Source organism: Myotis myotis, unplaced genomic scaffold (genome assembly GCF_014108235.1).
Source record: "Myotis myotis isolate mMyoMyo1 unplaced genomic scaffold, mMyoMyo1.p scaffold_m19_p_58, whole genome shotgun sequence".
Lineage (NCBI taxonomy): Eukaryota > Metazoa > Chordata > Mammalia > Chiroptera > Vespertilionidae > Myotis > Myotis myotis.
The window spans coordinates 518713-531106 of NW_023416366.1; the positions used below are offsets into that span (position 1 = coordinate 518713).

At 53.8% G+C, this 12394-nt stretch overlaps 1 protein-coding gene across 1 annotated transcript in view; it reads left to right on the forward strand.

The window, feature by feature from the left end:
• The first annotated feature begins 9361 nt into the window (after window positions 1-9361).
• Window positions 9362-12394, forward strand: part of ANGPT4 (angiopoietin 4) — a 28764-nt gene continuing 25731 nt past the window's right edge. Inside the window, exon 1 of the mRNA XM_036311628.1 lies at window positions 9362-9686. Coding sequence (XP_036167521.1) covers window positions 9387-9686 — 300 coding nt within the window. The 5' untranslated portion in view covers window positions 9362-9386. The remainder of the gene's footprint in view (window positions 9687-12394) is intronic.

The following is a 12394-nucleotide window of genomic DNA, read 5'->3' on the forward strand; positions in this document are numbered from 1 at the left end:
GCCATCAGCGGGCAGGAGGAGGACCTGCTCTGGTAATAGGGGCAGCAGCGGCCGGGACACAAGCACGACCAGGGAGCATGGACCATCGCAGCCCGAGGGAAAGGCCCAGTATCACCACCACGTCAGCCCTGACACTGCCACGCCGCTGAACACCACCCTTCAGACTGTTCCTCAGAGAGAAAAGTAAGACTGCTGTTGGAACCACAGCACTCGTTTCCTTGTTGCGTGTAGCTGAGGGCATCCCTGACGGCTACACCTCTCTGTCGAGTCCGCATGTAGTCCTTGGGAAGGCCTCATCTGATGGGGCCCTGTTCCCCCCGCTGGAACCAAGACTACTCTCTCCAGCAAGGCTATCCTTCAAAGATGGTGAAACGAAGAGCTTCCCGAACAAAGCCACGGTGGCCAGCAGAGGTGGGACGTGCCGACTGACCACTCCAGCTGCCACCCTTGCCTCATAGACTTGGAGTGGGCAGGGCTGGTTCTCCGGCGGAAAAGCAGGGGAGGGCAGCGGTGGTGGCTCTACTCCCTACGCCCCAGGATCCGTGGAGATGAGACAACTTGTTCTTGGCCTAAGCTTTCTCCCATCATTTCCTGGACCGCGGAGATATTGGCTCCGTTATCCTCCAGGCTTTTTATTGGAGAGGTGAAGAGGGGACAGCTCAGTGGAACTGTCCAGAGCGGGGTAAAGGTCAAGCCATAAAGCCCGCATTAAATGCAGTGTGCACAGGGTCCTGTGCCCGGGCCATCCCTCGCCTGAATCTGTCCTACGCATCTCATTCCTGGCTACCCTAAAAGAAGAAGACAAACCTCTCCCTCCTCAGACGCCCCCACCTTCCTTGTAAGACTTCTGAGCCAGTCCAGTTAGAGTTGAAACCCGCCTCCATCGCCCTGGTAGGTGGGTGGCTCGGGCTGTTATCTTTCCTCTCTGCACCTGTGTCTCTCTCTCGCCCCGGAGACAGAAGGACCCTCCATGGGGAGGATGGCATGAGAAAGAGTAAAGCGAGCGTGTGGCCCAAGGTGGCCCTGTGGCCAGCAGCAACACCGAGGCCCTTTCTCTGCAAACCCTTCTCGTCATTGATGTTTTTCTATCGCTCTCTCCCTCTCCCTTCCTCTCTGAAATCAATCAATAAATATATATATTAAAAATAATAATAATAATTTTTCTTGTTTTCTGAGGTAAGCCTGTAATGCTAGGAACTTCCCTCTCAGAACTACTTGGCTGTATCTCATAGATTTGGGGTTGTTGTGTGTTTACTTTCATTTGTTTCCAGGAAGTTTTTTATTTCTTTCTTGATCTCATTGGTAACCCATTCATTGTTTAATCCATTCAGCTACCCTATGTCTTTTGATTGGAACATTTAAGCCATTTACATTTAAGGGTATTAATGACAGGTACTTATTTATTGTCATTTTAATTCTTTATACCTATGTTTCTCTCTCTATTTCTTCTGATTATTACAGCAGTCCCTTTAACATTTCTTGTAATGCTGGTTTGGTGGTGATAAACTCCTTTAGCTTGATTTTTTTTGTTTGTTTGTTTGTTTGGGAAGCTCTTTATTTCACCAACTTTGAATGATAACCTTGCTGGATCGAGTAATTTTGGTTTCAGATCCTTGCTTTTCATTACCTTGACTACTTCATGCCATTCCCTTCTGGCCTGTAGAGTTTCTGATGAAAAATCATCTGACAGCCTTATGGGAGCTCCTTTGTAGGTAACAAACTGCTTTTCTCTTGCTGCCTTTAAGATCCTCTCTTTGTCTTTAATTTTTGGCATTTTGATTCTGATGTGTCTGGATGTGGGCCTGTTTGGGTTCTTCTTGCTTGGGACTCTCTGTGCCTCCTGAACTTGTGCTCTCAGTTCTGGTGCTCTGGGCTGGGGAGCGCAGCTTGGGGTTTAGACCCCAGAGTTCTCAGTGGGAACCCCAGGCCCCCAGCTGAGATATCTCTTCAGAACTTCAGCTGCTGTCTGTAGGAGCCCAGCCAGCCCTCTCGCACCTCCACACTTCCTACCTACCAGGCTCTATGTGGTCTCCACTTTCCATCCTTGGTTATAGGGTTCTCTCCAGCTGGTCTTCAGTAAGTAAGTATTCAAGATGGTTTTTTTTATATTTTAGTGGCAATCCCAGTTTGGTCCTGGGATAGTGTCAGTGTAGCTTCCATTTGAGGAGGGGAATACACCATTTTATGCACCAGTTCACAGCCATCAGATTGCCACAAATGTAAAGCCTGATAATACGAAGGGGTGGCAGGAATGCAGAGCAACGAAAATGCTCATGCGCAACCTGGCAGTGTCCTTAGGCTGGCACTGAATATACCCCACATCCCAGGAGAAGCGCTCCTCCACAAGTACCCTAGAGAAACCTCAGATCACGGGCACAGGGTGCAGGTATAAGACAGCCACAGCCGCCTCGTTAGGAATAACAGAACAACTGTCCACCCTTCCTGGGTTGAATAAAGAGTGGTACTGAGGCAATGCTCGGCAGTGACAAGAGCATGGCCCTGGTCACAGGATCTATATGTGGATTTGAGTAGATTGGAGAACATACTGCACAAGTGGGACATTGCTTACAGCTTAATAGCATATATAGGGTATCCCCGAAAAATGTATGTAAACTTTAACAGCTGGTATCTCAAGTTTAAAAATGAAATGTATTTTAATACACACTGCCTTTATAATTATTCAAAGTGTGTGTATGCATTTTTTGGGACACCCTATATTTAAGTTTTGAGTATATTTAATGTACATCATTTATGGATACATGTAAAAATGTACGTTATTTATGGATACATATGTACGGGCCAGTGGGCAAGGAGGGGGGAAAAATGAGACTGGGAAGGATGATGTGAGGGATACCAACCTTACCTGTAATCATATTTAATTTCTTTAAAAAATCTGGGACAACTTTGCAAAATGTTAACATGCAAAATGACATGTGCTCATGTGGAGTGATGGGTATAATGGGATTATATTATCCTATACAATTTTCTAATTCTTTTTTTTTTTAAAGGGTAAATCCAAAATAAGTAAAATTTTAAAAAGTTTAGAGAATGTTTCTTTGTGTTTTGTTTTATTTTGTTTATTGTTTTTTGTTTTTGTTTTTTTGTGGGGTTTTTTTTGCTAGAAAATCCATCCAAAAATATATGCATCTTTATGCAGACGGACGTGATTAGGAGGAAAATGCTCCAAACCGTTAGCTGTAGTTTTGCCTCGGGCTGGTGAGAGCACAGGCAACATCTATTTTTTCCCTCTTGCTAATATATTTTTTTCTGACTTTTCTATGAGGGACATGCTGTGCTTGTTTAATAAAAACAAACAAAATCCAGAGGGCCATGTTGGTTCTCTGGGTCACAGGCTCCTCTGAGCCTCCACGGGGTCCCAGGTTCCAAAATAGATCTGTGCTCTGACCTGGCAGGCTCATGCCTCACGTCCTGGAATGGGTGCCAGGCTCCGGCTCAGAGGCAGCCGAGCTCCCCAGGCCTGGGATAGAACTGGCGCGGCTGGTGGCCCAGGCCAAGCAACACTAGAGGGTACTTGCCCTCCACCCAGATCCCCTCAGCTTCTAGGGTGGCAGAGCTTCTGGGGCGGATAGGCCCATTATTCAGAGGGGAAACTGAGGCTAAGGTAGGTCCCCCCCCAGGAAAGAGCATCAAGTGTTGGCAACAGCAGGGGTAGCTGTGTCCGAGGCCGGCTTGGCTGATAATGGACTGGCTGCTGGTCTGCTGGGTGACTTTGGGCAAGCCCCAGAGGATCTCTGGGCCAATTGCTATGGCAGCATCAATGGAAACAACTCCGCTTTCTGCTTCACCTTTAGCTATCAGGGGGCCTGAAGGACATCTTTTACATAAAGAGATGCTTTCTCTTTCCAATAACACAGATGATGTAATGATAGCTACCCACTATTGAGCAGGTACTTACATGCTAAATACTTATATAGCATTTTCTCATTCTCCCCTCCTTTGGCGATTGTATTTTCCAACAATATCTCCCATCTCACATGCTCTTCCGAGACCTCACCAGTCTCCATCGACAAGAGGTCTATTCCTCCTCTCCCTGAACTTGGGTGGGACTCTGTGACCGCATCTGTGAGTAGAATGTAAGAGCTGACCCTGCATGATTTGTGAGGTGAGGTCACAAAAGGTCATGTGCCTTCTCCCCGACTCTGCAGATGCTTGCCCTGGGAATGTTGCCACTGTCCTAGGAGATGCTCTGGATGCTCTTACCCTGGCAATGCAGCCACCATGCTGTGAGGAAGCCTGGCCACAGAGGCTGTATGTAGTCATTCTGGCTGACAGCCCGAGCCCAGGTCTCGGATATGTGAACGGATGAGCTTTTGGATGGTTCTGGGCACTAGCCTTCAAGCTACACCAGCTGATGCCAAATGGAGCAGAGTCAAGCTGTCCCCGCTGAACCTGGCCAAAACAGGTGTCGCCATTGTTTTAAGCCACGAAGTGTTGGGGTACTTTTGTTAAAAAGCTCTGGTAACTGAAAGAACCTCGCCCACACCTTGCTCGTGAGAGACGGTTCTCTCCATTTTATAGACAAGAAAACCGAGTCTAACCTACTAGAGTGGAGTCAAGATTCAGTGCCAGAGGTCTGGGGTTCTTAATCATTAGGCCCGGGCCACAGGGCTGACCTCAGAACTCACCCTTGTGTCCCTTCTGACGTATCAGTTGTGCCGTGGCTTGGGTTTGAGGTGATGGAAATTAGAGGTGGGGACAGTTGACAGACTGTTGTGGGGGTGGGGGGGTTGGGGTGGGGACACAATGATTCTTGCTCCATAGATTCATCTCTTGACTCTTGGGGACACTGACAGATCATCCCCAGGGTTGTCAGCAGCCCAAGGGCTTCCTGCCAGGACCTCACCATTAGTGGCCTTAAGAGGTGCCCAGGTCATGTCCGCAGGGATGTGAACAGCACCGTACAAGAGGCTTTGGGTGCGCTTTAAGCTGCCAGGCTTGCAACCCTTGAGTATCACCCTGGGTGCTGAAATGCAGGGACCTGGAAAGGGAGGTGGGTCGGGACGTGCTGGGTTCTGGAGATGCAGCTAGGAGTGGGGGTGACTTCAAACTCTTCTTTGGACCCCAATACTTGAGGAGCCCCCAGCTAACAAGCGACTCTCCAGGAATGATCCGTGTTCCCTGCCTTTGTTCCCAGGAGCAGAAAGATCCGTTCTTCCAGGAAATAGATTCCAGTGTGTCGCCTCCTTCCCTGGGTGTGTTTCTCATGAGCTAAATGTGAGGTGAGGACTCTAGGCTCCACTGGGTCGGGGTGGGAAGCCAGCTCACCAGGTGAGGGGCCGGGATGGGGAAGCAGGTGGGCCGGTGTTTTATGCCCATCAATAACCCATCTCCCTTCTGGTCACTCTCCCCCAGGTTCCCATGACTCCCGTCCCCACAATCCCTTTGGGTCCCACAGGGCTGACCTCCTCCTGTTCCCAGGTGCCTGCCTCAGGTGCCTGGTGAAGGCTGTGCAGTGAGCAGAGCTGGACGAACCCAGGAGGGGCTTGTTTGGAGCATAGCAGGGGAGCAGGACATGGGGGCTGTGTCTGAGGCCTTGAGGGTTATGTCCAGGAAGCAGAGATGGCTCTGGGTGTGGGGCTCAGAATGAGGTGGGGATGATAAGTTCACCCACAGAGCACGCTGACTACCAAAGGCCCTTCCAGGCCCACCGTTGAATGTTGCCTTTGGGCACCGGCACAGGGGCTCCCTGAACTTGCCACCTGACCCCAGATGGCGTCTTTCCGGTCCCTTCTCTGGGCCCTCCCACCAGCTCCTCGTACCTGCTACCACCTTGACACATGCTGCTTCTCGTGGTGCTGGCTGGTCCCCATTTCCCTGAGAGCTGGAGGTCCCCCCCATAGCTCCTCTCCAGGCTGGACTTATGCCCAAACCCCCTGGGACACTGGCCGAGAGGCCTGTGTTTAAAGGTCCTCAGCAGCTGGACAATTTATGAACTTCCTCTAGAGCTCACCTCTGTGCGATCTCGGGGGGGATGGGGATAGAGCCTAGTCATGCTCCCCAATCCAGGAGGATGAAACTGGGCCCAAAGCGGCCGCAGCCTGCCCAGGGCCACTCAGGTCTGTGTCAGCCAGGCTTGCCCTGTTAGTGTAGCCCATAGTGACTGCACAGCACCCTTCCTGGTGCCCATCTCCAGGCAGGGAGAGCCTGGCTCAAGCATTGCATTGCATTCATTCATTCATTCATTCATTCATTCACACTTTTATTCATTCGTTCATCTGGCAGGTATTTACTGAGAACAAACTGCATATCACATGCTAGGGACAAACAGAGAGAGATGAGTCACCACACAAGTCGTTAACCTTGCGCCTTAAGAAGGGTTCACATAAAGGGAAAAGGCTTGGGCGGGGGAGGAGGGGGGGGTCTGTTTTAGAACTTGGACAGGCTAAGCGGCCTGTGTGAGCAAGTGTCAGCAATATTCACACTGAAACAATGAAAGATGGAAGAGCTTCTCCTGCCGGCACCACTTCCCAGAGGGGGTCACAGCGGCACGCGCCCCTCCAGCACGATCTTCTTGCGACAATGACGCCCTTCCACGGAGAGGTGGGTCTACAGCCCTGCCTTGGACCTGGGGAGACCCGGCCCAATGGAATGTGGTAGAAGCTCCACTGAATGGCTTGTGAGGCCAGGTCCTAAAAGGTGATATCGCGTCCACCTGGCGCCCTGGGGACGGCACCTTTGTAGCCCTGAGCGGCCACGGAAGAAGCCTGGCTGCCGGAAGCCCCTGAAGAACCCTGGGGGGAGGGGGGAGGGGTTGATGGGGGATGCCCAGGAGCTGGCAGGCGAGATGAAGAAGCTTCCAGATGACCCCAGCTCAGCCTGCGATCTCATGAGAGACCCGAGCAGACCGCCCAGCTGAGCTGCTCACAAATTCCTGATCTACAGAAACCCTGAGAGATAATAAATGGTGATTTTGGTTTTAAGCCACTAAGTTTTGGAGTCATTTGTTGGCAGCCACAGTAACGGGAAGCTGGTGAAAGGGGGCGGGGGGTAAGGGTGAGGGTGGGCAGACAATAGTGCTCTGAACAAGAGAACACAGCATATGCAAAGGCCCTGGGGTCAGAAGGGGTGCTGAAATGAAGGTGCAGAGGTCGGCAGGCCATCTCCCAGGCTTTCTAGAATTCTTCTGTTCATCCGATCTACATTTCTTCTGTGGATGGGTCATTCTGTTTCTTCTTTTGTACAAAGAGAGCCTAGTGTAATTTTAGGACTGGTGTCTATTTAAGTCTATGCAGGGAAGGAACTTACATTACATTCATTCATTCTTTCCATCAAGAGGAGTAAATGCATCACCTGTGCCGGTAGCTTCCCATCATCATCTTGACGTCCCACGAGGAGGTTTAATGCTCTCACTAGTGCACAGTGAGGAGACAGAGAATGAGGGGGCTGCTGTCCCTGCACACTGCACACTGCACACGCCCTGGGAGGGTGGGTGGGTGGGAGGGGATGGGTTAGGCTCTGGGACAAGCCCGGTGGCTACGCCTGTCCTTCTTCAGTCCAGGCCAAGCACTCCAGGCTGTGTAACCTTAGGCAAATCCCTCCTCTACTCTAGGGTTCCGTTTTTCTCTTCGTTAAAATGGGTAGATGATAACGCTGGCCTCCCTGGGAATATTGCGCAGCTCAACCTACTCAGTCCTAACGATAGGCTCTTGCTCTGGACTCCTGTGTGCCAGGCACCGTAGTAAACCCCCAACCGGTGTGAGCACGCCTCTGCCTTGCAAGGCCGGAGGTGGTGTGACTCTGCCGGTTGAGGGGGAGTGAGAACAGGGCTCTCAGCACGCGGGAAGCTCACGAATGCAGGTGCCCGATCACCAGCTGCCTTTCCTCTTCCTGCCACGGCCCAGCACACCTGGCTGAATGTTCTCCGTCCCCCGGATGAGCCCCCGGTTCGCCGCTGTCCCAAGCAGCTGCCCTGTTCAAAATTCCAACAGGATTTGGGAAAACAAAGGGGAAAAAACAATACCAAACAGCGGACCTGCCCCCGCTCTGGGAAAAGGATCAGAGAAAGCCGGAAGCAGCCACCCGGGAGAGCCCCAGCCGGCTCCTGGGCACCTCCTGCCCCACAATCGTCCGCCCGCCAAATCCTCAGCCTCATGGGGTTAACATTCCGGTGGGTTGGGGGAGGGGAGGTAGATAATGACCTTACACGGACCCTAATTTAAAATAATTATTTCTACTCACCCAGTGCCAGCACTGTTCTCACCGCCTAACGTTCACGCCCTGAGAAATGGGTGGTATTTTCCTCGGTTTATCGAGAGGAAACAGAGAAGTCGAGTGACTGGCCCGAAGTTGAACAGCGGGTAAGGCGTGGAGCCAGGATTTGAAGCGGGAGACAGATAAACAAGGACATCAACAGTCCCCCGTCCTCATGCTGAGGACTCACATGCATTCCTGGTGCGAGAGACGGGTTTACTCAGCTGATGGGTGGGGATATGGAAGCCCCCAAGGTCTCAGGGCCGGCAGCTGGGGAGCGGGTTTAGAGCCGCCGCCTCTGACTCCAGGGCTGCCTCCCAAGCTCTCCTCCCGACCCGCTACCCCCAGCTGCAGGACAGACGGCCTCTCCGGCTGTCACAGGACCTGAGCCAGGGCCACCTCAGGGCACAACGTCCCTGGCGGCCCGGCCCCGAGGGAGCCAGCTCCGTGGTGAAGCATGCACTCCCCTGGCCCCCCAAGGACGTCTGTCTCCTGAAACAGGTTGGACGGGCTGCCTCCTCCCCAGCCTCGCCCCTCTGCCCCTCCCTTGGCTCTATCCGGGTTCTTTCCCTGTGAGCCAAATGCTCCCCCGGAACTACAGCAGGAACGTGCTGGGGGGGGGGGGGGGGAGACAGCGGAGGCATGGGGTGCTGAAATTTGAGATTCCGGCCTTCGTGGGAGGAGGCGGGAAAGAGAGACAGACAGAGACAGGAAGAGACAGTTGGGTTGGGTTGGTTTTCTGCAGCAGGCGGCCTGGGGGGCGTGTGAGTCTGTGAGTGTGTGTGCACACGTCTGTGGGTTGTTTTCTTTCCTGCGCCCTCACAGGGAGGCCTGGTCCCCCTGGGTAATAAGGGCTCTGAGGCCCCTAGGCACAGCAAGGCTGGTGCACAGACAGGGTAGCAAGAGGGCCCGCGAGAGGAAGGGAGGGAAAGGGGGAGAATAGAGGTGAGGGAGAGCGGGAGCGAGCAGGGCGGTGGGCGGAGCTGAGCAGCTGTGGCATCTGGAACAAGTATAAATAGCTGTCTGGGTGGAGCTTGGCCAAACAGGGGTTTGCAGCTGCAGCGGTTCTAGGGCAGACCTGTCCACTGCTGGCCACAGCGGGGACACCCAGGCACGGAGCGGGGCCGGGGGGGTGGGCTCTGACCAGACACCCCTCACCATCACCACATCTCTGGATGCTCTCCTGGCCGGCCATGCTGCTGGGGGGCCTCCTCCTCACCGTGGCCACCCTGACTGTGGCCCAGCGGAGGGGGCAGGAGGTGAGAGAGCGCCGCCTGGCGCATCGCGTCCAGCATGGCCAGTGCAGCTACACCTTCCTGCTGCCCGAGCCGGAGGCCTGCGCTCCAGAGGCTGGGGGCACCTTCAGGGGCTCCAACAGCCTCCAGAGGGACTCGCTGAACCTAGTGGCCTGGCCTACCAAGCGGATGCAACACCTGGAGAAGATGCTGGAGAACAACACACAGCGGCTGCAGAAGGTACGGGTTGGGCCTGCGGGGGGGAGGGGGAATTGGGGGGCAGCAGTTGGCAGCTGGAGCATCCACCCCAGAGGCCTTCCCTGGGCACAGAGGGCCAGGCTGATGGGACCCTTGTCTCTGAATTACAGAGACTGAGATAATGAGGCCCAGAGAGGGGCAGGGATAAGCCTAAGGCCACACAGCAAGACTGGGCAGGGTCAGAACTGGAAACCTGACTGCCTAACTGCCCATCACTCATTCACCTGATAAAAGCTACCATGGGCCAGGCCCTTCCCGGGTGCTGGGGATTCACCAGCAAATAAACAGTATGTCCCCTTCTGGACTACTGGGGGCAGAGGCATAAAGAGATGAACAGTAAACATCTACCAGATGGTGAAGCAAAATGAAAGAGGGGGAAAGGCAAGAAGTGACCAGGGGTGGCTATTTGAGGTCAGAGAAGTCGAGAGAACCCTGAGAACAAGTGGAGTGAAGGAGCGGCCCGTGCAGGGACCTGGGAGGAGGGCCTTTACGGCAGAGGGGCCAGCGAGTGCGAAGGCTGGGAGGTGGGGACAGCAGGATGGCCAGTGCGGCTGGAGCAGAGGAGGAGGGGGACCAAGGGTGAGGGATGAGACCGAGAGGAGAGGGGAGGGCAGTCCATGTTGGGCCTTGGAGGCCTCTGGACGGACTTTGGCTCTTGCTCCGAGCACCCTGGGAGCCATTGCAGGATTCTGAGCAGGAAAAGACACACCTGAATCTGTTTGAACAGAACAGTCCGTAGGGCATAACAGGGACAGGGTGGAGGTTTGCAGCCCGAGGAGGAGGCTGCTGCAGCCACCAGGCAAGAGCGATGGAGGCCTGAAGCAGGATGGGGCTGGAAGTGGGCGTTGATGCCATTCATGTCGACAGTCAGATGCTGGTATATCCTGAAGAGGGAGCTGATGGGCTCTGCTGATGCATTGGATAGGGGGTGGCAGAGACAGGGAGCTGAGGACACCACTGCCATGTGCCCCAGGCCAGCGCCACTAGGAGCTCCTGCCCTCATTCTTTCAGCAAACACTCTGAGCTCCTACTGCGTGCCAGGCCCTAGGTCGGGCACTGAGGTGAATGAGGCAGGCTTGGCCCCGGGGCCGGCGTAGGGGCAGGAAAGGCACCCTGCAGGTCCCGAGATGGACCTGGCCAGCCCCCTGAGTAGGAGCTACCGAGGGAGAGAACAGGACCCAGGCACCAGAGACCGTCTGATCGATAGCAGGAGTGGAGAGGAGTGAACCGATTCCGGGGCCTTTTGAATGTATGAAACAGCAGACAGCAGCTTACAGACTAAGGTGAGAGCAAAGGAGGCAAGAATGTCCCCCGAGGTGCCTCTCCAAGGAGCGGGCCCTTCTTACCATGGTTTCCAGATTGTTCCAATCGTGTGCCCACACGGCAATGTTCACTCCCTAATACGTGCATATTTATTAGATAGCTATACACGTGTGCCCACATGAAGATCATAGGTGCAAGGGGTGACACAAACGGAAATGCACATCAAGTGAAAATGAACACAAATGAAAATGAACATTAAAAAGATGGCATAGGACCCTGGCCCGTGTGGCTCAGCAGGTTCGGCATCGTCCCATGCACCCAAAGATTGCCCATTCAGTTCCCAGTAGGGGTCATGCAGGAGGCAGCCAATCAATGTCTCACTTACATCAGTGTTTCTCTCTCCCTCCCTCTCCCTTCCTCTCTCTCTGAAAATCACTAAAAAAAAATCTTTTAAGAAAGATGCCATGTGAAATCATGCAAATTGAAGTTCTGGTATTTTCTCCCAGTTTCCCAAAGAACTGCCTTTTGCACACTCTGGGGGGCTCCATCCGCAAGGGAGAGGCTGCCCTGCACCTGCCTAACCAACGTGTGCCATGCACACACACACCTTTGTGCACACATGCACTTAATCTCCTGTTTCACTCCTGCCCAGACCACCCGTCTCCTCAGCCCTCACTCAGCATCTTCCCATAGTCCTCTGCCCACCTGCCCTCCCACTACCTGCTCTGCAACACCTCCAGCCTCCACCATCCCACCCTCAGGCCTCCACCCTCAGGCCCCCCTCCAGGGAGCTCTTGGCTTCACACTCTGGAGCCAACCCAGTGGGGGCTCCATGCTGCCCTGAAATCTGTGTCTTCAGGCACCTGTTTCCAGTCCCATAAAAGTTACTCCAAACCTCACCTTCCTTAGGCCTCCATCCTGAACCCCACCCATCTTCTCACCAGACCATGGGCCTCCTGCAACAAGAAATGGGGCCCAGGAGAGAGGTGCCCCTCAGCAGCCTGCCCCACACCTGCAGGCTCACCTGCGCAATCGCCAGTCCCCAGAGCCTTTCTCCAGGGGCCAAGGCCGCTTCTCCGTTCTAGGCTGTGAGCCCATCCTCTGCAGCCCCTCAGCCTTCTCAAATCAACATCCTTCCTGTGTCTCCATCCACTGCTTCCTCCCTGCTGGCCCTCCCCCTTTGTGTTTAATCGTATCCAGGCATCTTCCGTGTTTCAAAAGGAAGAGAAAGAGGAGGGAGAGAGGAAACAAGCCTTTTCATCCCACAGCCCCTCCGACTCTGGCCTGGCTTTCAGAAGCCCACATGCTCTACCTCTGCTGCCTCAAGGCCCACTTCCTCATTCCCATAAGGTCGCCTCCCACACCCCACTTCGCACATCCAATGGCCACGGCTCAGTTTTCATCATACATACTTGACCTCCTGACAA